At 31.4% G+C, this 24,942-nt stretch overlaps 2 protein-coding genes and 1 long non-coding RNA gene across 3 annotated transcripts; 1 reads left to right on the top strand and 2 right to left on the bottom strand.

Moving 5' to 3' along the window:
• The first annotated feature begins 7,809 nt into the window (after positions 1–7,809).
• Positions 7,810–9,081, top strand: LOC147801229 (uncharacterized protein F54H12.2-like). The gene has a single exon (XM_087154442.1). It carries the CDS (start codon positions 7,810–7,812, stop codon positions 9,079–9,081), a length of 1,272 nt encoding a protein of 423 aa, XP_087010568.1.
• Positions 9,082–11,978: 2,897 nt separating this feature from the next.
• LOC147801228 (uncharacterized) lies at positions 11,979–13,640 on the bottom strand. The gene is made up of 4 exons (XM_087154366.1): positions 13,024–13,640; positions 12,850–12,937; positions 12,462–12,753; positions 11,979–12,377 (listed from the first exon to the last, which is right to left on the bottom strand). Exons 2-4 carry the CDS (start codon positions 12,928–12,930, stop codon positions 12,085–12,087), a joined length of 666 nt encoding a protein of 221 aa, XP_087010492.1. The 5' UTR covers positions 12,931–12,937; positions 13,024–13,640; the 3' UTR covers positions 11,979–12,084.
• A 25-nt stretch (positions 13,641–13,665) lies between these two features.
• On the bottom strand, positions 13,666–18,626 carry LOC147801227 (uncharacterized). The gene is made up of 4 exons (XR_015430132.1): positions 17,577–18,626; positions 17,385–17,471; positions 14,169–17,295; positions 13,666–14,084 (listed from the first exon to the last, which is right to left on the bottom strand). It is a non-coding gene; the product is annotated as an uncharacterized LOC147801227 (long non-coding RNA).
• Between the last annotated feature and the right edge of the window lie 6,316 nt (positions 18,627–24,942).

Raw genomic sequence — 24,942 nt, 5'->3', positions numbered from 1 at the left:
GAAGTCTCGGATGCTCCTGCGCTTGGAGTTAACTGCAAAGATGTTCCTGCTTTTGTTCAGTATGTGAAAAATGAACGAGATGTACTGGATGTTCACTTAAAAATGGGTATTGACGCAGGAGGTGGATTTTTAAAAATATGTCTTTCTGTACAATGAAATGAGTTGGACTTCGAGTGCAGCGGTAAACATGCTCGATGAGGGGATAGCTGCAAGAAAATTTAAGGATTCTAGAGTTAAACGACTATTCATTCTAGCAGCCGTTCCGAGTGCACAAGAAAATTATAAGAATGTAGATCAACTCATTTCAACGTTGAATATAAGTCCTTTCTACGGCACAATTGCAACCGATTTGATGTTAGCGAATATCTTAGCAGGTATAATGTCGCACAGCAGCGCATACCCATGCACTTATTGTTATGCCAAGAAAGATGAGCTAAGCAGCTGTGGCGAATTGAGATCCCTCGAAAATGTTTCATCGTATTATACAAGTTGGCTGACTGAAGGAAAAGGTTCAAAAATCAAGGCGAAAGATTATTTCAATTGCATTCATCCACCGCTAATTGCAGCTATTGGAGGGAAAACATTCCTAGACATTATTCCACCTCCAGAATTACACCTTATGCTTGGTGTTGTTAACACTGTTTTCACGCATATGTTGGAAGAGTGTGAAAATGAATCTCTGACATGGACAAAAGCTTGTCACGTTCAGCGCGAAATCAGACGAGGATGTTCTGGGTTTAAGGGAAATGCATACAAAACACTTTTGGATAAAGAAGAACTACTGCGCCAGTTTAAAAATCTAGAAATACTGAAGTATGTTAAAGTATTTGAAGACTTCAAAAAAGTGGTTTCTGCATGCTTCGGAAATAATCTTGACCGAAATTACAAAGCAATTATAGAAGCTTTCAAAAAGAGCTACATGGACTTGGGTGTCAGCGTTACACCAAAGGTTTATGCAGTTTTTTTTTTCACATTGAACAGTCATGTGACAAAAACGGTGAAGGATTAGCATTTTTTGGAGAACAGGTGATGGAGTCCGTACATTTTGATTTCTCAAAGTCTTCCTGGGAAATGAATAAGGTTGCTGCAAATCACCCGGATTATCCTAAACACCTTTCGAGCGCTGTTTGTAGATATAATGCTTCATATGTTTAAATTGATGTAAATATAATTAAATTATGTTACATTTTCATATTTTATCAGCAGTAAAATGTTTAAATAATAAAAGTTTAATAGAATTACAACTGAAAAATCATTATTATATCATTTTTTCCTTTTTATTGATATAAAACAACGCCAACTTTTCAAAAATATCATACTTCTTTCGCAAAAATGCTCAAAGTGGATTTTTTAAAAAATCTCTCCACAGATTATTTTGATCTTTTGATTTTTATTATCTGTTAACATTGCAAATTCAGAATCTCTTCTAATTTTCTAGGTGTAAGAGCATTTTATTTAACATTGGTTAAGGCGCACCGTGTAAGTTTCATTATAAATAAAACGTATACTATCACTTTTCAAGGTATTAATTTAAATTAGTGTTATAATATCCAAACATTTTGAAAGATTTGTATTACTTATATGAATAAGTTCTGGTATAAATGTGCGATTTCTTTTATCTATTATATAAACAACTCTCATTAAAAAAAAAAAAAGTCCTTTTCGAAGTAACTTTATTCATTTTTCTATTTATTTTCTTTCATTTTTCTTTTTGGAATAGATTTTGAAATTTCTGGATGGATTTATTTTAAAACTACCCTTTAGTAACTAAGCCATTAAATATTAAGATTGGGCAAGAAAGAAGCAAAGCTTACAATAATTACAAATTTCTCATCACTTGAATGAAAAGGAAGAAATTTAATAACTAAGCCTTTGAAGTGAAAGGATTTAATCAATTAAGATGAGCATAATTTTTATTTAACTAACAATGGCTTAACAAAATGACTCTTGCTTTTAAATGATTAAGAGTAATTTTTGCTTTAATTTGTTGAATATTTTTACTTCAGTTTTTTAATTCTAATGTAAAAAATTACTTGTGCTCAAGTATATTTTTACTGTAAAATTAAAAAATTATACCACAATAATAATTAAAATGAATGATGTAATTGTATTATTAAGAAATAAGATTCTAAATAATTTAACTAGCTTTAATTAATTTATTTACTTTTATTAATTAAAAAATAATCGATGCTTGAAAGAAATATAAAAAAGAAGAATACAATAGATCGTTATGATATCTATCGAGATCTTGCCCAATTAATAAAAACTACTTTTTTTTGTTGAAGAGGCAAAATAATGTGCAATATATAGATATGTTAGATATGAAGATAACGAATGGCATTTTAATTTTTTTTTATCTCTGAAATAAAACCATTAATAAAATTAAAAACATATACATTATTTAAAATATATATTAAAGATTATGCCGAAATATATATTATGTAATCAATACAAATTTTGATCTGAGGTAACATTTAAGCACGCAAATCTAGAATTTTATAACCATAAAATAAGCTGTTGAACATTTGGAAAAAAATAGAATAATTTGGTAGAGATTAATTCCTCAAAACTATATGAAGTTAAACTACCTGTCTTTAGTTGACATATTTTTTAATATATCGTCTGGCTACTTTATGACATCTGGTGCGTATACAACAGATTTATTTCCATTTTCAATTATTTAAATTTTTAAATGTATGATTTCTTGTAATTTTAAGAGTTTTGGAATAATATTTGTTTAGATTATGAGATTTGCCTTTAAAAAAAATTATCCTATTCACCATATCCCCGCCGAAGTTTCTCTCAATCATCAGCAGATGCCAGTACAATAACAGTGATTTATAACTTCTTCTGAATAACAGGAATGTGTTGATTTATGCTTATCTGAATTGAGAAGTTTATTTTATACAATTTCATTTAAAAAAAAGGAAAATTGTTCTCAGGGGTTTAAGTTATCGATAATATGTTATGAAGAAAAAAAAGATTAAAAATGCGAATAAGGATGAGAATGATCATAATCTCCTTGATCGTCGTGTAAAATAAAAGTATTAAATAATAGTGTGAAATAAAAGTATTTCTAATTGGATTTCGGTAATATTTCTATGTTTGTGTGCCACTTAATAATATTCCTAATAATAAACGACTAAAACGACCTATCATGACTCATTTTGTGTTTTGTTTACTTCATGTTCAAGGAGACCTGTTAGATTTTAAAAGTATTCATCAGTAGTAATAGCCGATGTACGTGCTACGGAAGTGACGTCATCACTCAAAGTCAACCGGAGCTTATTTCTGCCCCAACCGGAAGTTGCTTATTTCTGTCAAACCGGATGTTGCTTATTTCTGTCCTCCTATTGACCGAAAGTTGCTTATTTCTGCCCATGTGCTTATTTCTGCCCGTCTTAAATCGAAACTTCGTCTGCAGCGTCATGGGGAGCTTATTTCTTTTTTTCTTAAGCCTACATTATTTTTAGTTTCGATTTCTGTTTTTAATATAGTTTCGTTTTTTAAATATTATTTTCATTTATTACTTTTTTGAGGGTGGCAACACATAATAATTTTAATATTAGTTTTTTAAGGATGGCAACACTTATGAGAGCTTCTTTCTGCCCGGTTGCTGTACTATAGTAGGGAGGGGGTATTTTTTAATTTAGTTTTTTGTTTTTTTCGTGGTGGCAACGATACCAATCCTGCATCACTAGGTTTCGTGTGACGTCACAACTACTGTTGATAGATGGCAGTGAGTCATTCTGACAAGATATAGCAAGATAGGTCTTGATCTGTGACGTATGTATGCTGAATTCAGTTCCCTTCACTTATGCTGTTAAGTTGTGAATCACGTGACTGCTTAATATTTTTCTCATTGGCTGTTAGAGTTACTTTTCTAAGTTTGGCAACGATTAGAGAGGACTTTGAACTTCTCCCCCCACCTTTTATCACAAGTTCCTTTGCTCTGGTGTGTGTTGTTGCTTTGTGAAAGTTTTATTTCTTAAGTTTGTTTTAGTTATGGAAGCCAATTCATCATTAAAAAGAAAGCACGTTGAAATTCAAGTAAGTACTTATTACTTTTCTTCATTCTTATTTTATGACTGTTTATGTAAAATAATAATTTATTTATTTAATGTTAATAGATTTTCATCCTAAACATAATTTTAAATTCTTTAACTACTTATTTCTTAACTTACCTATTTGTAAACTTAATCATATATTTTTTTACTCTTAAACTGTATTTTAGATTTTCATATTACTTAGAAATAGTTTTTTTAAAATAATGTTCAATCATTAATAATGTTTTTTCTTGGTGACTCAAAATATTTATTTTTTAGGATGTACCAAAGAGGAAAGGTCTTTTCCAAGAGGGTAGCTACCCTGAGCACTTCTACCCTATCGGAGAAAATTACTTCATTTTAGCAAGTTTGTACCAAACTAAAGCTGCTATACACATAAGGAAATTCAACAGATATGGAGATAATTACTACCCATCGACTGTTGGGTTGACGCTACAGCCGGATCAATTCAATGTTTGTTTTTCTAATGATGCGCCCACTTCAATATTCGACATTTGTGATATCAACATGCGATTAGAGGCAGTTAATCCAGACAACAAAAGAGAATTTTATCTCCTCATGGCAGAAGACGGAAGAATATCTTTGACACGTGAGACAACATGTCGTAGTGGACGAGTTTATAAATGGCCCTTGGATATCACACACGCCCAATGGCGCGCCATCCGTAGAGTTTACGAAAATGTGATCTCCAGTTACATAACTTTGAAGTACAAGCACAGAGACTTTTTAAAAACTTTTAAAATGGTGTCAAAACGTATACTGCCAATGGAGAAACCCAACAGTGCCCGCTATGAAGAAGCAGAGGGTGATATGAATCGTTGTTTTGCCATAGTGTTATACAAACACATAGGTGAAAAGAAAGGTCTTAGCCCACCTATGCGAATTTGCGACGAAGATATTGAAATCTCTGACTTAGTCTCCATCAGAGACTTTAATGAGTCTTGTATGTATCTCAATGTTGTGGCATTAGCCAGAGACTTTGAACTAGAACTTGTTGATAATCACAAGTTGTTCCCAGACCAAGAACCATTAATTGACTTTTTAAGTGAGAACTATTTAAAAAATATTCGATTGGATGAATGCATTGCTGCTGCAAGGAAGGATTTTTGTAGTTATGACTTTTAATTTTTTTAAAGTATTTAAATATATTTGTTTGAATAAATGTAATTAGTTTGTTAAACATTTTTGTTTTTTTCTTTCCATGTGTTTACTGACTTTTCATTTTTCAGAGGATTGTGAAATTTTCTTTTTCAGCAGGCATGAATTTTCTTTCTTTCACGTCTTTTCAGAGAGAGACAGTTTTATTGTTAAAAGTTATTGCATGATGTTTGTTATTTAAAAAAGAGATAATATTAATTTTTGTGGTATTTTGTTCCATACCAATATATTTAAATTTTAATTCTTTACTAAATTAACTTTATGGGAAAACTTTTTCTTATTCATAGAATTTTGTTATGGATAGTTTACTTTCATCTGTTTATAAGAAACCTGAACACCCAGGAAGTTTTGGTGGTGTTGATGCAATTTATAATGCCGTGAAAGGTAGAGTGAAGAAGAGTGACATTAAGAAATGGTTAGAAACTAAAGATTCTTATACGTTGCATAAACCGGTTAAACATAAATTTAGGCGAAATCGAGTGATTGTTGGTGGTATAGATGAACAATTTCAAATCGATTTGGTCGATTTACAATCATTAGCAAAATTTAATAATGGATATAAATATTTGTTTTCGTGTATAGATTGTTTCTCTAAATTTGCTTGGGCTGTGACTGTAAAAGACAAATCAGCCAAAAATATGTTGTCTGCTTTAAAAACTATTTTTAAAGAAAGAAAACCAGAAAATTTACAGTCAGATAAAGGAAGAGAATTTACAAATAAGATTGTGCAACAATATCTTAAAAAGATAGGAGTTCATTTTTTTACTACAAATAATGAAACGAAATCAAGTATCGTGGAGAGATTTAATCGCACTTTAAAAACGAAGATGTGGAAATACTTTACAGAATTTAACACAAAGAAATATATCAATGTTATTTCAAAGTTAGTTCATAGTTATAATCATACTAAACATCGAAGTATAAAAATGGAACCTACTTCGGTGAATATCGATAATCAGAAACAAGTATGGAATACTTTATATAAGGATATGATAAATAATGAAAAACCTGTTTTTCAATTAGGCGACATAGTTCGTATTAGTAAATCAAAACTTACATTTGAGAAAGGTTATGAAAATAATTGGACGCGTGAATTATTCGTCATAGATAAAATAATCACGCGAAATCCCATAGTGTATAAATTAAAAGATTTAATGAATGAGCCAATCGAAGGTACTTTTTATGCCGAAGAATTACAAAAAGTTGTTAATTCTGGTTTTTATCCAGTTGAAAAAGTCATTAAGAAGAAAAAAATGAATGGGAAGATGCAATATTTTGTTAAGTTTCTCGGTTATTCGGATAAGTTTAATGATTGGGTGACGGATGTTCAAAAAGTATAAATAGCAGAGCGCATTCCTTAAAAGGTTCATTTTAAAAAATGTCTTTCTACGTGACGTTACCTTCCGATAGCTCGATGCGTTTTTTTCCTGATAACAAAATCTCTCATTTCAAAACTCAATTACCTATGCCAGTGGATTTAAAAGGTGAATGGGAAGTGGGACTCTCTGAAATCATATATCCCCATTCTTGGCTGAACGTCAATGAAACTAACAATTATTTTCATTACAAGATTAGTAATGGGAATATCGTTTCGACTGTTAAGCAAACAATTGATGTGGGATGTTATGAATCCATGTTTGATATTGTTTCAGCGATACAACTTGCTTTGCCTAAAAATCCCAGTCGGTTTACAATAAGTTACAATAAACCTACGAAACGAGTTAAAATTAATGCAGTTCAAGGTTGCAGTCTTCATTTAGAGAAGTTAGGGGAATTGTTAGGTTTCCGTTCTGATACAACTATCACCGGTAATATGAAAAGTGAATTTGTTGCTGATGCATGGTCCACATTTTCGGTTTTCTACGTTTACACGGATCTTATTTCACCTCAAGTAGTGGGTGATACCCAAGCTCCTTTATTGCGAATCGTGCGAATCAAAGGACAAGATGGAGAAACAATCAGTCAGTATTATGATCGACCTCAATACTTACCCTTAATGAGACATTCATTTCAAACAATTCAAGTTGAACTTAGACTGAATTCAGGTGCTTTTGTTCCATTTGAAAGCGGTAAAGTGATGGTCGTATTGCATTTTCGAATGCGGCATTTTCTATAAATACCCAAACTTTTTTCAAAAATGTTTCATTTCAAGTTTAACTGTCAAGATGAAAGTACCTTATATCTGCTGCTCCAAGAAATTGGAAGACCATTATTCCTCTCAATCGGGAAATGGTTTGCCATATTATCGTGGTATATCCTATCAGAAAGGTTATGGTCTGGGCGGTATATTTAGACGACTATTTAGAGCCGCGTTACCGTACATTGTTCGAGGATCCAAAACAGTTGGAAAAGAAGCATTAGTCACCGGATCACGTGTTATGTCTGATGTCTTAGCAGGTGAAGATTTGAAAACATCAGCTAAAAAAAGAGCAAAAGAATCGGGGAAAAATCTAGCCAATAAGGCACTTGGAAAAATACAGTCCATGGTGGGTAGTGGACGGTATAAAAGAAAGCGCAAGTCTAAGAAAGAGATCATTTCATCAAAGAAACAGAAAGCGAGAGGTCGTGATATTTTCGACTCATCATGACGTTTGTTTTAAAAGGTTCCCCGGAATGTGTGAAATCTGAATTGGAATTGTTTCAGATGCCTGGCACACAGACAGTTATTCAAAGAGGACAGTGGGTTGAATTTCACCCGTTATCGAATGTGTTTGATGGCGGTCCCGTCGAATTTCACATTTCTGGGTCAGGTGATGAATTTATTGATTTAAGTCAGACTCAACTTCATGTGCAAGCAAAAATTTTAAAAGACGATAATACCAATTTGACGGCAGCGGATGATAACATTGGCCCAGTTAATTTATTTTTGCACTCCTTGTTTTCTCAAGTGGATGTATCTTTAAACGACCGCATTATATCGAATTCGAGCAACACTTATCCTTATATAGCCTATACTGAAACGCTTTTAAACCATGGATATGATAGCAAAACTTCACAATTGACTGCAGAGCTTTACTATAAGGATTCTAACGATGGACTTAAAAAAAGATCTAAATACTTTAAACTAAGTTCAAGTGTGGATATGATTGGATGTATTCATAGTGATCTATTTCACCAAAATAGGTTATTATTAAATATGGTGGATATAAAAATTAAACTGAGTCGCAGTAAACCAGAGTTTTGCTTGATTGGAAAAACAGGTTATAAAGTTATATTAGATAGAATTTCTCTTTTAATAAGAAAAGTACGCGTGAGCCCCGGTGTTATTCTAGGCCATGCAAAAGCTTTAGAAAAAGATACTGCAAAATATCCTATCAACCGAGTCCTTTGTAAAGTATATTCCATTCCGAAAGGAAATATGTCATTTGTGCAAGACAATGTGTTTGTGGGACAAATTCCTAAACGACTCATCATAGGGTGTGTCGAAAATGATGCATTTCACGGAACATTTGAGAAAAACCCATACGATTTTAAACACTTTAATTTAAATTTCATCGCAGTTTACGTAGATGGACAACCAGTCCCTCATAATCCACTAGAACTCAACTTTCCACAAAAACAGTATATCAGAGCTTATCAAAATTTATTTATGAGCACTGAACACATGAGAAGTGACAAAGGTAACTTTATTTCGAGAGAAGAATTTTGTGAGGGTTATACTTTGTATGCATTTGATTTATCACCGGATTTATGTGACGGCGAGCATTTTAATCTAATAAAACACAGTAATTTAAGAGTGGAAATGAAATTTGAGAAACCGTTAGACAAAACAGTGTGTGTCATTGTGTTTGCCGAATTTGAAAACATTATAGAAATAAACAAATCAAGAGACATTATATACGACTTTGGAAATTAAAAAAGAATGGATGTAAGAAAGATTTATGACATTTTATCAAAAGATCCCGCTACAGCATTCAGATTTAAAGGTGTTTATTCAATAGACGCGATACCCTTATTGCAAGAAAATGAAGCTATTATCGTCAACACGGATCCACTAGACCAGGATCTCATTGGTTAGCTCTATACATGGGTGAAGGAAAAATACTGGAATTTTTCGACTCCTATGGACATTCACCTGATTTTTTTGGACTTGATGTATATAACTTATTTAACATTTCCAATGCATGCTGGAATGCTATCTCTTTTCAATCTCTCACTTCGAATGTATGTGGAGCCTATTGTATTTTTTTCATTTATAAGCGTTGTCGCGATCACTCTATGTTATCCATTATAAGACATCTCAATGTAAACAGAAAAAATGATTTTGTTATGTATCAATTTGTCAAAAAGAAATTTGGTGTACGTTTTGCTTTCAAACAATAAAATTATTTATATTTTTAAAAAGGTTGTGTTTTTCTTTACATACCGTTTTTTTAATATTATTTATTTTTTAATTAATATTCCTGTTTGATTTTTCTTAAATAACAATGGAGTTTCCAATGCTTAAAAGTCCATTTACTTCTGTGCTGGCCGGTCCAACAGGCTGTGGTAAAAGTCAGCTAGTTAAAAGAATAATTGAATTTAAGATTATAAAACCTTTTCCGCAAACGGTAGTTTGGTGTTATGGAGCTTATCAATCCATGTTTGAAACCATACCGAATGTGACATTTCACGAGGGCGTTCCCTCCGATTTAAATAATATTTCAAATGCACTCATTATTCTAGATGATCTTATGTCTGAATTAGGAAGCAATTCCAAATTAACTCAACTATTTACGAAACATAGTCATCACCGTAATGTCTCCGTCATTTTTATTGTGCAGAGCATTTTTCATAAAGGAAGAGAAATGAGAGAAATTTCGTTAAATTCTCATTATCTTATTCTTTTCAAAAATCTCAGAGATCAAAGTCAAATCACTCATTTGGGGAGACAACTCTATCCAGCAAAAGTAAAGTTTTTTCAAGAAGTGTATCAGGATGCAACTTCAAAGCCTTATGGGTATTTATTAGTTGATTTAAAACCGGATACTAACAATAATATGCGCCTGCGCTCAGGTATAACTCCGACTGATAAAATGATTGTGTACCAGCCTCGTTAATCATTTGTTCATTAACCTCCGTGAAGATGTATCGTTTTAGATTTCGAAGGATTTTTATTTAGTCAAAATCGAATGATTATAAAAGAACTTGCTATTTTTGATATAAAGTCTGAATCTTTGAGTCATTGGGCATTTCAATCACCTTTTAAGTTTATAAACCTAACGAAGTACGGCAATATTTTAGGATCAAGAATAATACTCATGGATATAATTGGTGTTTAGATAAAATGTCATATAGTGCGTTATATTATATTTTAGAAGAGATATTTCAGAAGTATGAAATTATTTACATAAAAGGAGATGAAAAAACAAAATTTATTCAACACTTTACCACTTGCATTACTTTAGAAAATATAGGATGTCCAAAAGTCAATGATTTGGCTCCTTTTCACGTTAACTGTAACTTTAAACACTTGGATAGAAATCATTGTGCCATTATCAAAGCTGAATCATTTGGTCGTTTCCTGAAGTATAAATTAAATCTCACAACGATTGAAACAATCAAATGCGATTAGAATGTCGGACAGTAAGCACTGTTGTCTCGAGGTCTTAAAAGCTGTGGCTAAATCCAAATCGAAGCGGCACTTTTTGAAACATTGTTCATCTAAATCTATTAAACATATTTGTGAATGCGTACTTAATTTGTTAAAAGGTAATATTCCTCTTAATAAAAATCAAAAGAAAAAACTTTCACCCTTTAAAAGAAGTTTACGAAAAATTGCAGACAAAAAAGTACCTTTATTCCGCAAGAGAAAAGTTCTTGTTCAACGAGGTGACGGATTTTTAGGATTTCTGATACCAGCAGCCATTACAGCTTTAACATCTTTAATCAATGGATCACGCTAAAAAATTTATTCTTGTACCGGAAGATAGGTTACAAAATAATACTGTCGAATATCTATCTGAATTGGACAAGCAAATGCATGATATTTTAAAAAACAAAAATATTACTGAAAATGAAAAAGCAGATTTATATTTACAAATTCTTCAAAAGTATGTTAAATTTCCAACTTTTATGGAGAATAAAAACGAACCAGTGGATGAGCAATCAAATAAAGTGGAAGAAAAATCTGAAGAAGTGGAAGAAAAATCTGAAGAAGTGGAAGAAAAGACTAAAGATATTAAAGAAGAAGAAAATGCTTCGAACCATTTAATAGAAACGCAGCTCATGAATATTGTACCTAAGGGTCAAAAGGAACGAGCGAAAGAGTTTTTACAATTCCTACAAACTCATAAGAAACTGTTATCGTGGACTGAAAAAGGTGAAATAATGTATAAACATAAACTCTTACCTGGAACCAATATTCTTCATCTGATAAATAGTGTAATGAGAAATGAAAAGAAACAGCCCAAAGGACAAAAAGTATTCTTCGAAGCTTTAAAAGAAATGAAAACCCCCGAAGAATTTGTCATTAATAAAAAACTGTTACCTGTATCATCTTCTGCAGCACCAGTATTGTTTGCTAGAAAAAACAGATGGCTAAAATACTAAAATATTCTGTAAACCATTAGTCGTATTAATAAATGATTTTAAAATATAAACTTGTATTTTTTCTACTTTCATTAAATTCTTTTTTCATTCACACACACACAATACAAACAAGGAGACATCCGTAGGTCCCTCTCAAGGAGACCTTCCAGAATGCGGGACGAGGACCCTTCTCCTATGGCACTCCGCGGTTTTTTAAGTGGGCGTCGCCACTAGGCACGCTTTTTTTTGAGTGGGTCGCATCCACTAGGCACGCTTTTTTATGAGTGGGTCGCATCCACTAGGCACGCTTTTTTATGAGTGGGTCGCATCCACTAGACATTTTGATCCTTTAAAATCCATAAGGGAGAGTTGTGTAATCAGCCTCGTTAATAATCCTCTTGTCGTAAACCATACGATACTTCTTTGTTTCCGTCATGTTCACAACCTTCCTCTTCTTTGGCTGGCGGACAATTTTTGAAGGATTGCAGAGAGGTATTGTGGTTTCTCTGTCTAAAGAACACACAAGATGTTTAACTGAATCGAAATTCAGGATTTCAGAGTTTCTAAAATTCAAAGAGAAACCTCTAACTTTACAGCATGTTTTGCCCGACGCTGTTCTATAAGCGTAGTTTTTTGCTCCGCCTGTGAAAAAAAAAGCAATGCTTCTTTAAATTTCTAAGTAATTATATTAATAACTGAAAAATATGAAATTAAAAATATATTTACCAGAAACAAATGATGTAATCACATCTCCGTCAAGCTCATCTGTGAATTCGCCCAAGAAGTTTCCCAAAGGTGGGTCATTATCTCCTGTGCTTGCATAAATAATGGAATCCGTGTCATGGTATAGGACGGAATCACCAAGTTTATCCATCTCTTCATAGAGTTTTAATCTGGCCCACGCGGTTGTAAAAGACGCTATAAATATGTTTGTTGTTGTGTCTTGGTCGATAAATTCCTTCACAGCTTCCCACTGTATTGCAGCAACTTCGGAGCTTGGAAAATATATATCTTTAACCTATAATTAAAGCAAAATAAAATTTAAATTATATTTGAGTTAAATTATATTGAAATTAAACATATATTTTACTTAAATACACACAAAAAAAGATACCTTTTTCGTAGAATCAGCCAGCATCTTATTAAATTTCGGTAGGTCATTTACGTATGTTAAATGGGGTTTGAAGAGGTTCATTGCCCATCTGAAAAAAATAATTTTTTTTGTAACACAAGAGAAAAAAACAATTCAAAACATTCTTTCAACTAAAGAAAAAAAAAGAAAACCCACCTTCCCCAAAAATTGTTAAGAAATGCTTTGGATACTGCCCGTCGACCAGGATTTTTTTCAATTCTTGTTGGGTCCAAATCTATTCCTTCTCTGTTTTTATAATCTTGAATGTATTGTAGTTTATCTTCTGGACTCACACAATTTGCTGGCCAGCCACTACTCTCTTGTTTGATCTTTAGGAAGAGATCGATATATGAACGGCAGAGACGGTTGGATTTCTCCTTGAAGTTATACACTTCGTATATCTAAAAAAGCAAGAAATAATAAAGATAAATATACATACACAACATTTTTATGATTATTTGAAAACATAAGAATTAAAAAAAACTGAATAACCACCTTAACGATTCTATATCCCTTCTTAATGGCAAGTTTAACCTCCTCGGATACCCAGGTTCCAATTAATGAGCGTTCTTCATCTGTGTGCTGGCAGACTGTTTGAGCCAAATTGTCAGTGCACTTTCTACATAGCGGGAACATCAGTTTCTGATTAGATCTGCTCGGCAGAACAGGTAAGTACAGTCCTCTTGGTGGTAAGACTTTGCATTTTATTAACCCAAAGTAATTATTTACATCCTGAAAATCCGATGTTATGATTTCCGGATGACCAACTGGGTAGTCACAATATCTGTTTACCTGAAAAATAAGAGGCGATAATATTAAGCAAATAACATAATACTTATAACATATTAATAAAATTTGTTCAGGAATTTCACCCTGAAAAAAAAATTACTTACCCATGGGTATAGCGAGGTGAAGTCGACATATTTTGCTTCACCTTCGTAGTACAGTCGTATGGCATTAGTCCTACCGCCAAAGAAGGAATCTCTGGGTTTCAGTCTATCTTGCACTTCATGATTCTTAATGAATTCGTTCAGCTCTGGACAATCCTTCATTTTTTGAAACTGATGCTCCCACATCTCAATAACTCTGTAGCCTGAGGAGCACAACTTTTCGGTTAACTCTCTTGTCTTTTTTCTTAGGGCTGACATCGTTATTTTCTTTAAAGGGTGCACAGCATCTTCTTCGTAGCACTCTAGACACCCATGGTAGAAGCATCCCTAGCATTAAAAAAAATTATAATGACGTAAAACGCTCGACAAAAAATAAATATATATATGTATATATATAAGAATAAAACTTACATGGTATTGATAAATTGTATTTGTATCACTACAGAACCCATCAACACTGACATTATTGATTTTGACTTCTCCACATCCTGTAAGAGCATGTTGAATTTGGATATGCTCCTAACGAGCTACAAAATCCAGCCATCTAACAGCGTCTGCACTGAAATTGGTTGCATTGATATATCCATTCACTGGAACCATAGCAATAGTCCCTTCCACAATGTGTTTGCTTCTATAGACAGCCATGCAAGACGAAGCAATTGTAATATAACTGGGAGAAAAAAAACATAATTAAGATTTTTATTTAAAAGCAGTACCATTTCAGATTTTTTATTTAGAAAATTAAAAGAGCTTACCGAAAAGGATCGACCCCTGAAATTTGTATCATCTCCGATCGGAATACATTGCAACATCTTCTTAATATGTCTACATCGGAACTAAAAAGAATGAAATAAATTTTTAAACACCAATTCATAATACGGTTGCACTTTAAGAAATTAAAAAAAAAGATAATAATCACCTGCAATATTCCTTCATTTCTTTTTGAAAATCAAATTCATCTTCCTTGTGCTCATCATACCACTTTAAAAATTCAGTTCGATTATTGGCAGACATTGTGTCTGGGCAAAAAAAAGATCGGTCCGGCAGTGGTCCTACATAGTTTTGGTTTTCCACCGTGTTGAATAAGTGGGGGAAAAAACCTTTCTTAATCTCAGGAATCGCAAAACAAGAGGGTAATTTTGCTAAGGCCATCGGTAAAAAATTATATGAATCAATAATTGTGATTCGCAAATTCGGATGAGTGATGCTCATGACTTTTGAGCCGCAAGGAATAACGTCAGGAGTAGTGCCTTGCTCTAAAAGCCATGCTGTAATGAATTGACAGTCGAACCTAAAATCAAAAGCAATACTCATAAATTTAATATTTTTTAAAAATTAATGATGAAATTTGCATAGATGACTTAATAGACATACAACTTACCCCTTCATATTATGGGCGATTGCTGTATATTGTTTGTGGACTGGTGAGAACAACCAAGCACAAAATTCTTGGAGAGCTGTGTAACCTTTAAAAACTTTCTCGTTTCCCTGAAAATCTTGAGCTACAGCAAAATTCACCCTGTGTTCGCCTGAACTCTGGTCTGTTTCGAAGTCGAAATATATTAACTTTTCTGTTTGCTTTTTAGCATCAACTTTCTTCAAGTAGCAAAGATGATGTTCATTTTCAAATTTACCACAAGAGACGCATTTTGAAGTGTCGCAGCGATGAGCCTCACGTGGGCAATACTTCCTCAGAATAACTTTGGAACAACGAGGGCATTGGTATAACTAAAATAAATAAATAAATAAATAAATGAAATGTTAAGATTGTAGGTAAAAAATAGATTAAAAAATATCAATCTTACTTTATCGCAAATGGAAAATTTTTGCCTATTCTGTTTCGCTTTGTGCGAATCATAACACTGTTCAGATCTACACAATCGGTCGCAGTCCTTGCATCTTTTAGGGTTTTATGTAGGTTGGCACTCTAGTTTTCGGCAAACGGGGCAAACATATTTGCAAGCGTGATTTTCCTCGTGATCATAAGCCTTCTCGCATCCGATACAATAAAAATTGGACGCATAGAACCCTGTCATGGTTGTAATAGGACTATAATGCTCCTTATGTAACCATAAGTTAATTCGTCTCCGCCTTGGAGTATCACTCTTGTACGATAGCTGAAAAATATATAAGAACAGTTGAAATATTTATTTCTCATTAAAAAAAAGATATTGTTAACATAAAAAAATTTAAAAAAATAACACAGCAAAAAAAAATTACTTTTTTTCTCCTTTAAATGTTAATTAATGCTACTAGGTCTATTTTCTTTAATTAAATAAATAAAATAATAAGTTGATCATAAAACAGTCAAAAATAGAAAAAACAACATTATTTTATTTAAACAACAGTTTAAATTCATTGAAGTCGAAATCGAAGAAATCAATATAATAAAGTATATTCTTAAAATTTTAAAGAAAAGCTAATCTTTCTTTTTTTGATACCAAATTTAGAAGAAGAAAAAACAATATATAAATATTACGAAGAAAACAAGCATGTAACTAATAATTTTATATGATTAAATTATAGTTAAAAAACTTACCCCGTTTCCATTTGTGGAGGAAAATACCACTATTTGTGTGTCTAAAAATTCCTCAAACCTTGCAATTTCAGAATATTGCATGGACCTAGTGGAACATCGGCGTCTTCATGCAATTGTTTTGCCCTCATCATTAACGCTGGACGACATGCGTTGCGGAAAGCATTTGTGGATCTTGTATCCCCATCATTCAAAGCAATTGCCCTGACAATAGCCTTTGCACAACATAGCCCAATATCATCTCTTGGAATGAAGATAATTGATCGTTTTCGAAGCTGGTCAATCTCAGCGTTGATTACTCTCCTAGTACCGCCTCCTGCTCCGACATCCCGTTTCACCGTTATCACATCGACGGTAAATCCATCCGACAATTTTATTTTGTCCTTCGATTGTAAAACTTTGAGAACGATCCCAAGAAGCTTCTCTAGGGTGAAATCTCTGACTTGTTGCAAAGTGGATGATATTGGCTTATCCAATCCATCTGCCTGGATACAGAATCTCACTAGATCCGTGGGTCTCAACCCAACAAAAGTGCGCTCTTATAACAGCGTGAATAATTCTCTAGCAATTTCCATGGCTGTTATCAACGGTCTTTCTCTTAAATATTCTGGTATCCTATCATCATCGATTCTGGCACGGTAGGTAATTTCATTCGCCCGGTATGTATTGTAGTCACGCTGACGAAGTGGTACCAATATAATGGCATCGTTCAACTGATAAGAAAAATAAAACAATTAATGTAGCAGATATTAATTATTCATTTGAATTACTAATTTAAATAAGTATCATACATACATTGAATGGCGGAACTCCGGACGGTCCGGGGTTATCCTATAAAAATAAAGATAATCATCACTGTAATAAAACATTATTAAAAATATAAATTGTATCTAAAGCAAGAAAAAATTTAATTACCTGTAAACCTAACCCATCTTGAATAAAATTTAATCTCCCAAAAAATTGTGAGCTGTCTATATAACTCTGAGTAAGTGCTCCACGAAACTAATAATTGAAATAAAATTAATATTAAGTAATGAATAAAGTAATTAATAAATCAAAGTGTTTTACAAATATATAAAAAGGATACCTACAAGGTAATCATCACTATCATTGAGTGGAATATCTGGATCGTCAAATAACGTGTTTGAAGAGTCGTCGCACGATACCCGTGAACACCACTACAGAATAAAATTAAAATAAAAAAAAAAGTAATCATTAACAAAATCTTAATAAAACTATGAAAAAAAAACAATAAAAATGAATAAATTATGCTATATTAATACCTCATCATCAGAATTTTGCAAAGGTATTTCAGAATCCTCAAAAATAATCTAAAAATATGGAGAATATATTTCAGAAATATATAACTTATATTACAAATTAATAATAATAATAATAATAATAATGAACTTTTTTAAAGTTACTTACATTGCTTTCTGAAGAAGAAATATCAGATCTTCGTCGTTTATCCATATTCATAAATACACACCACGTGCAACCGCAAATAAGAAAAGCGAGCAACGCTATCGAAAACACATTCAAGTAAGAGCGAGGAAAAGAAATGCAAGAAAGTTTATTATAAGCTATGGCTTGCCGTTGCCAAAATTCGGAAAGAATTACTTCAAAAGACAGTTCAACCAATGAGAAAATATTAATCACATCACGTGCAACTGCGCGAGTGAAGAGAACGGAGTTCAATACCTGTACGTCACTGGTCAAGATGAATCTTGTCCGAGTGCGATCCCAACATGTTGATGACTCAACCTAAGTGACGTCGGGCTAAAACCGGTACTCCCCCTCAACCATCATACCTCATGGCTCGCTTCAGTGACTAATGCTCTTATCATCACATGATGAGTTCAATCCTCAGTAATAATTATATTTAAATTAAATAATAAAATAGATTTAAAGTTATTTTATTTCTAACATTCCCTCATAGATGGCGCCACTAGAGTGAAAATCATGATATCATTTATTTATTATGTAATAATTAACACGTGTATGATCAGTACCGTTGCCATCCAGAGAAAGCTATAATATCCTTTTCGAGGGGCAGAAATAATTACTTAATAACTGCCAAGTGAAAATATATCGATGAAACTGTAGGATGATATCGATATAAAATCCTTTTCATTTATACACATGCTCAGAATACAAAAGTTTAACTTATTTACACATATCTAACCAAGCATTCGTGGGTCAGTGGTTATGATATCCAACTACTGACCCACGAAGGCTTTTTGATTGGCGTGAGTTCGATCCTCAGCCTTAATTATATTTAATAAATAATAATAAAACAGAATTAAATATTAAAATACATTTAAAGTTATTTTATTTCCATCATCCCCACATAGATGGCGCCACTAGAGTAAAAGCATGATATCATTTATGTATTAAGTAATAAAAAGATGACGTCATTACTTCATAATATACAATATTTCACCCCAAACAAAGTTTATAAGTGTTGCCACAGCAAGAAACTAATATTGAAATTATTATGTGTTGCCATCCTCAAAAAAGTAATAAATGAAAATAATATTTAAAAAACAAAACTATATTAAAAACAGAAACCGAAACTAAAAATATATTAGGCTTAAGAAAAAAAGAAATAAGCTCCCCATGACGCTGCAGACGAAGTTTCGATTTTCAGGCGGGCAGTAATAAACACACGGGCAGAAATAAACAACTTCCGGTTAATAGGCGGGCAGAAATAAGCAACTTCCGGTTGGGACAGAAGTAAGCTCCGGTTGACTTTGAGTGATGACGTCACTTCCGTAGCACGTACATCGGCTATTACTACTTTCATCTTTTTTAAGAATACAACGAGGCTAGAAAAAATAATCCCTGAAAAATTCTTTGAAGACTTTACGACGGACGTAAAAAGTAAAAATTTATTTTCATTAAGTTAATTTAACTTCTGTTCCCTTTTTCCATTTATAGATTATTGAAAATGACGTTAAAACACAATTTATTTAGATTTTTTTATGATATGGTAGGTTACTTTAATTAATTGAATTTAATTCGATTATTTCAAATGCAAATTACGTATAAACTTGTCAATAGAAAAAATTTCATTAGATTCAAGACTAATGTGGGAAAGTCGGCATGTTTAATATTGTAATATGAGTAAGATTTTATTTTATAACCGTTGTTGAACAGCCGACCCAATTTTATGGGTTTACGACTACTAATGTTCAACTCCGTAGCCTAGTAATTTTGAACCCAATCCCGAAGACAAGGGAACTCCTGGATCACTTGGGAGAAATCTGCCTTCGTGGAGGACTTTTTGATGGAGCTAACCCGCATTTACGTTACATAGAGAGGAAGACCACGAGAACCTCCCACAGTTAGCCTGACGGCAAAGGGACTCTAACCCAGGATCCGTCTACCACTGAGGATATTTCACGTCGGCACTGTGGTCGGTTCGATTCATTGTAGATCTCGCCCAAACCTCAGCTGTCAAGATAAGGGTAATTGCTTTCAGGTGCGTTAAAGGGCTCCCCTGTAACGGGCTTGGCTTATTACTCCCTTGGCATGATATAGCTGTTTTGTCTTGGCGTTTTTCTGCTGAGGGAGATTACTATTTTTCCTGGTATATGAAGAAGGATTTTTCCTCTCCACAAGAGTGAGACGAAGTCTTAGCCATGAGAGGGAAAAGTCTTAGCAATCAGAGGGAAAATTTTCTAAGAATAAAAGAAGCAAACGAGCTTTACCTTGACTTATCACCATTTCATGAATAGCTTATCTTGTCTAGCGAATTGAAATGGATTTATGTAGTGTTTCTGCAATTTTAAATAAACTATAAAATTAAATAAAATTTCAATTATCAGAACATTTTTTCTAAACATTGAAAGTCGTTATTAACAATCACATTAAAGAAATATTTGAAATCTTTAAGAGTTTTTTTAATTGTAGTTCAATTTTTTTAATTGTAGTTTTTCATTGAGTACAATTATTACATCAATTAAATTTAACGAAATCGATCATAATGTTATTATTATGATTAATAATTTTAAACTATATAATTTATCATCTGTATCAATGAGGTTTGAAAATGTAACACATATAAGAATTTAACATAATATAGTAACTGCACCGTAAAAACACAATTAAAAATTATAAATTTTTTTCAAGATTTCATGTGATTATGATTGAAACTATTTCTATGAATTGATACTCAAGCCGTGATACAGACTTGCGAAATAAAAAACTAAATTAAATTCATGTGACATATTCAGTACAGAACTGAGAAATCATTCAATAGTCTTTAATAGTATTAACAAAATATTTTCCCGCAATTTTATTTATTATTATTAAGCACAACATTGTTAAATGCGGTTTTATAATTAACTCACTTTTTTTCCCAAACCCAAAGTTTTTTTTCTTCTTACTTTTTCATAAATCTTGATCCTGAAGCTTTTCTTTGTAAAACTTAGTTGTTCTTTTTCACAAATAAATTTTTACACAATTTATAAGCTTTCAGAAAAATCACCTTTTACTACAAAATAAATTAAATATAGTTAGTTGGTTTTTGTCATACGAAATGAAGGAATGTAAATCAATTTGGTCAATCCAAACAATTTTTTAAATTTAAATGAAATTATATTTTTACAAAAATAAAAAAAAAAATATGAACAGAAACCCTTTTTTACACATAGAATGTCCAATAAACAACGCCCGTAAACTACATTTTTAAAATTCTTTCAAAAGTAAAGTTGAACTATTAGTTATATTTGATGTCACAAGAAGCGAGGAAAAATATAATAAAAACTGTACCAATAATTTATGAGGTAGGAAACAATCAAAATATTGAAAAAAGTTTGAATAGCAGAATTAAAAGAAAGTTTTTTAAATCCAATTAAAATTATTTCTCAAGAAATAATTCAGTCATGTTTAGGTCATGAAGTTTCTCATACTTAAAAAACGTTTCAAGGACCAGCAATAAATTACAAACGAAAACTAGTATTTTTGAACATCCTATGCCAAAAAATAAAGCAATTAACTTGAATGATAGATTAAAAAAAGATTGATGATGGATTGATAGATGAAATAAAAGATTTTAATTTGCATTGATTACTTTGGTTGTTATTTGCAAACCCTTACATACTTATGGAGATGTGAAAATTTCAATAAAATAGAAATTTTTTTCTAGCATTTTTTTGGGCTATAACTTTGCAAATAATCAACGAAATTTTCGGAACTATTGTCAATTAATATTAAAATTGCTATTTTAAAGTTTATATTTAAAATTGTTAAAAATTTCTCAAGATATGAGCTTTTAAAGTTGTTTTTTCACTCTATGCATGCGCGGAATATTTTTAGAAATGTTTTTATATATTTAACATTTTCATCCATTTGACATTTTTATATATCTATTATATATTAAACAAGTGATTAAGAATTTAATGCATTCTTTAAAAAGTAATGATAATCACGCCTCCACTCCAAACTAATCATCATGTAGATTAAGGAAAAGATATGCCACGTGATTGCTATTTTATCATGGAAGCCAACTCAGAAGACAAGAAAACCCTTAATTTAAGAACTAATTTTTTTGTGAAAGGCCTTTAAGAACTGAGTTTGCGCTACTTGAGTGATAATTCTATTGATATTATTCTACTAATTCTATTAATATTATTCTACTAATTTTATTAATATTATTCTATTAATTTTTCATGTGTACTATCAAAAAATACACAATTGTAAAGTTAATTTTTTTTAAATTTGTCAACCATATTAAATTTAATGGCAATTAAATGAATACCAAGGGGGCCCTTGGACGACTAAATTTTTAGTGCTAAATTAAACCCTACAAAAGATCTAAAGTATCTCTAATGTTATAAAATAATCTTCTTCGTATTTCTTGAGAAATTAATAGAAATGTCAAAATCTGAAAGTATCTTTCCCATTATTGTAGGGCAGTGTGTATTATTGTTACTCAATAGTTGTATTCTTTGTTGAATAATTACTCGCACAAACATGCAGAAGTAGAGCGTCTATTAATATGCCATTTAAAATTAAGTTTAAAATAATGTAAAACATGTGAATACTTTACAAATTCGACCGCTGTCCAGATTTAGCTATTGGGGCCCCAGACCGCCACCTCGTATTTTGATAGTCAAAAAACCAAGTTCGAAAAAAAAAATTATGTTTCTTCAGAGAAAGAACCTTTTTCCGTAAGGTTGTGTAACACAATTAATTGTTTGATGTTTTTTGCCTCTATGAATCCGACTTTAAATCATGAAAATCCAATCAAAAGTTCTTCAGAGGGATTTCATTTATATTACACGCCTTATACATGTAAAAACATTATTTTTAAAGTGTAGGCGAAAATACATATAAATGAGAAAATATTCTATGAGAAATAATCTATATATATATATATTATGTATATATGCACACACTGGAATTTCAGCTAGGAAATTCTAATGCACGAAATATTCGTAAAGGTTCATAAGCACTAAAAATAGTCTTGAATGTATGCACACAATGTAATTTTTTTCAATTTTTGAATTTTAATCTGATTTAATTGTACAATCAATAATCTGAAGAATATGTAAGCAAATACTGTTAACTCCATTGCTCATAGGATTAATATTTTTCCCCTTTAAGTTTGGAATATTTGGCTTAAAAGTATAAACTTTATGCAACAATTAACCAGTATGACGACTTTTATTAAAGAATTAAAAAAATAATTAAAGAAAACGTCTCTTCCTTTCACGAACTTTAGTTATTCGCTTTACGGGTTTCAAGTTAAAACACACAAAATATGCAAAAAATACTATTTTCAAAACCGCTTTAAAATTAGCTAAAAAATGTAGGCTCTTTTTTTAACTATAAAGCAGTCACTTTAGATTAAACTATTTTTTATAATAATTACCAATAATTTTATTAAATAATTTTATTTATTACAAAATTTTATATGAATGCGGGTTTGGCCTATCGGGGAGCATTCATGGGTTTCGCATATGTGATTTCTAAATGAACGTTTCTAAGCGCAGATGAATATTTTCCTTTGCAATCATCTGAAATACACTTATAATAGATTTTCGCCCTGCGTTTCACCTTTATTCTAAATAAAAATTCATTAAATAAAACTAATTTGCCACCTCGAATTGATTCGACATACTCAAACTGAGCCATTTTGTTAGCATGTAAATCTTGGAGTCAACCTTAAAAAGTGATAAAGATACTGGTGTTATCTCTCCCCTCTTTTACAAACAAAACTGGAAATTCAACTCCTTATCAACCCATACCCAATATAACAGGTGCTCATAAAGAAAAATTTTTTTGTTTTGTTAATTTTTAATACTTTTTATTCTTGTACTGATTCACTCTTACTCTTTCACTTATTTTACACTACAATATTTTAAATCGTTAACTTTTTGACTCGGAATTCTTAAATTTTTCTCCTTTTATTTATCTCCTTTAATTTTTCTTTTATTTCTCCTTTAATTTTTCTCCTTTTATTAATAATTTAAATCAAAATAAGTAAAAATATTATATTTAGCATTTTAATAATTTATGGTTACGAAATACAACATGAAACACCGTTGTCTTTCTTGCGTTAAAACTAAAAATTTCCAAACATGATACTTCCAAACAATTTTCAAGTGTGCACTTATTTAGATTTAAATTAAGACAAACAATTATTCATTATTGAAATTACAAAATTAATTATTGATATATTTTTGAATAAGAATTATTGATACACTTTTATAAAATAAATTCTTCTGAATTACGCTTTAAAAAAAAATTTCACAAATTATTTCCTGATAATCTAAACAAATTTTTAGTAACTATTCGAGTGTTTTTTTATAATTAAAAAATTACCTAAATATATTTTTGCTTATAATTAGAGCGTCAGAAAAAAAATGTTTAAACGGACAGCATCATTCTCCAATCTGCGTCAAAAGATTATTAATACGCTACCTTTGTAATTTTTTGTCTACACTTTACGACGACGACAAATGAACCTACAGCAATGAAAGCATTCTTTTTTTAAAAAAAGTGAAAGCATTCCTTTATAAAACTTAAGTACCACGAATATCTTTTTATAAACATATTTAATTTTTTAATCTTTTTTAATTATTATTTTGTAAAAAAAACTTTTTTTAATCGAGTTCTTTAACGTTTATGAGTTTTTTGAATATTACGTAGTAAGGAAATTTTAATCATAAAGCATCTTTATGGTAATACCATGCTACTATTCATAAAGCATCTTTATGAACGGTAACAACTTCACGAAATAACTATCATTGTGGTACACTGATTTTTTTTCACAATCATTTTACGGTTTCAAAAAAAAAGAGCAAATGTTATAGTTTGATTATTCCCAGCATTTACAATTGGATCATGCATTGCAGTATGGCGCTTAAATTTCAGTTTAAAAAATGCATGCTTGCATCTTGAATTGCTGATGATACTAATTTTTTAGAAAATTATTTTTAAAATCTTAATCTAAAATTTCTTTACTTTTTACTAATTTATCCCTTCTCATACAAGAATAAGAGGTGAATAAGAAAGCTTTTCTCCCTAAAAATCCCTTGCGCCTCCGAAAAATTCCGCAAGTTTCACTCTCCAACTAAAGGAAGAATTAATCAACTATGACGCTTAAAAACCGAGGTAAATCGGTTTTCCATTGGAAAC

This window comes from Parasteatoda tepidariorum, chromosome 11 (assembly GCF_982258835.1).
Source record: "Parasteatoda tepidariorum strain Cologne lab strain chromosome 11, Ptep-v5.0, whole genome shotgun sequence".
Classification (NCBI taxonomy): Eukaryota; Metazoa; Arthropoda; class Arachnida; order Araneae; family Theridiidae; genus Parasteatoda; species Parasteatoda tepidariorum.
The sequence above is the reverse complement of the archived record's forward strand: the minus strand, read 5'-3'. Positions and strand labels throughout refer to the sequence as shown.

Bases quoted from the DNA above. Each gene is read 5' to 3' on its own strand.
- LOC147801228 (XM_087154366.1), bottom strand. From the start codon at position 12,930: ATGAACCTCTTCAAACCCCATTTAACATACGTAAATGACCTACCGAAA. The intron at 12,754-12,849 runs GTATCTTTTTTT...CTTTAATTATAG, and splicing joins TGGCTGATTCTACGAAAAAG to GTTAAAGATATATATTTTCC. The intron at 12,378-12,461 runs GTAAATATATTT...TTTTTTTCACAG, and splicing joins GATTACATCATTTGTTTCTG to GCGGAGCAAAAAACTACGCT.
- LOC147801229 (XM_087154442.1), top strand. From the start codon at position 7,810: ATGACGTTTGTTTTAAAAGGTTCCCCGGAATGTGTGAAATCTGAATTG.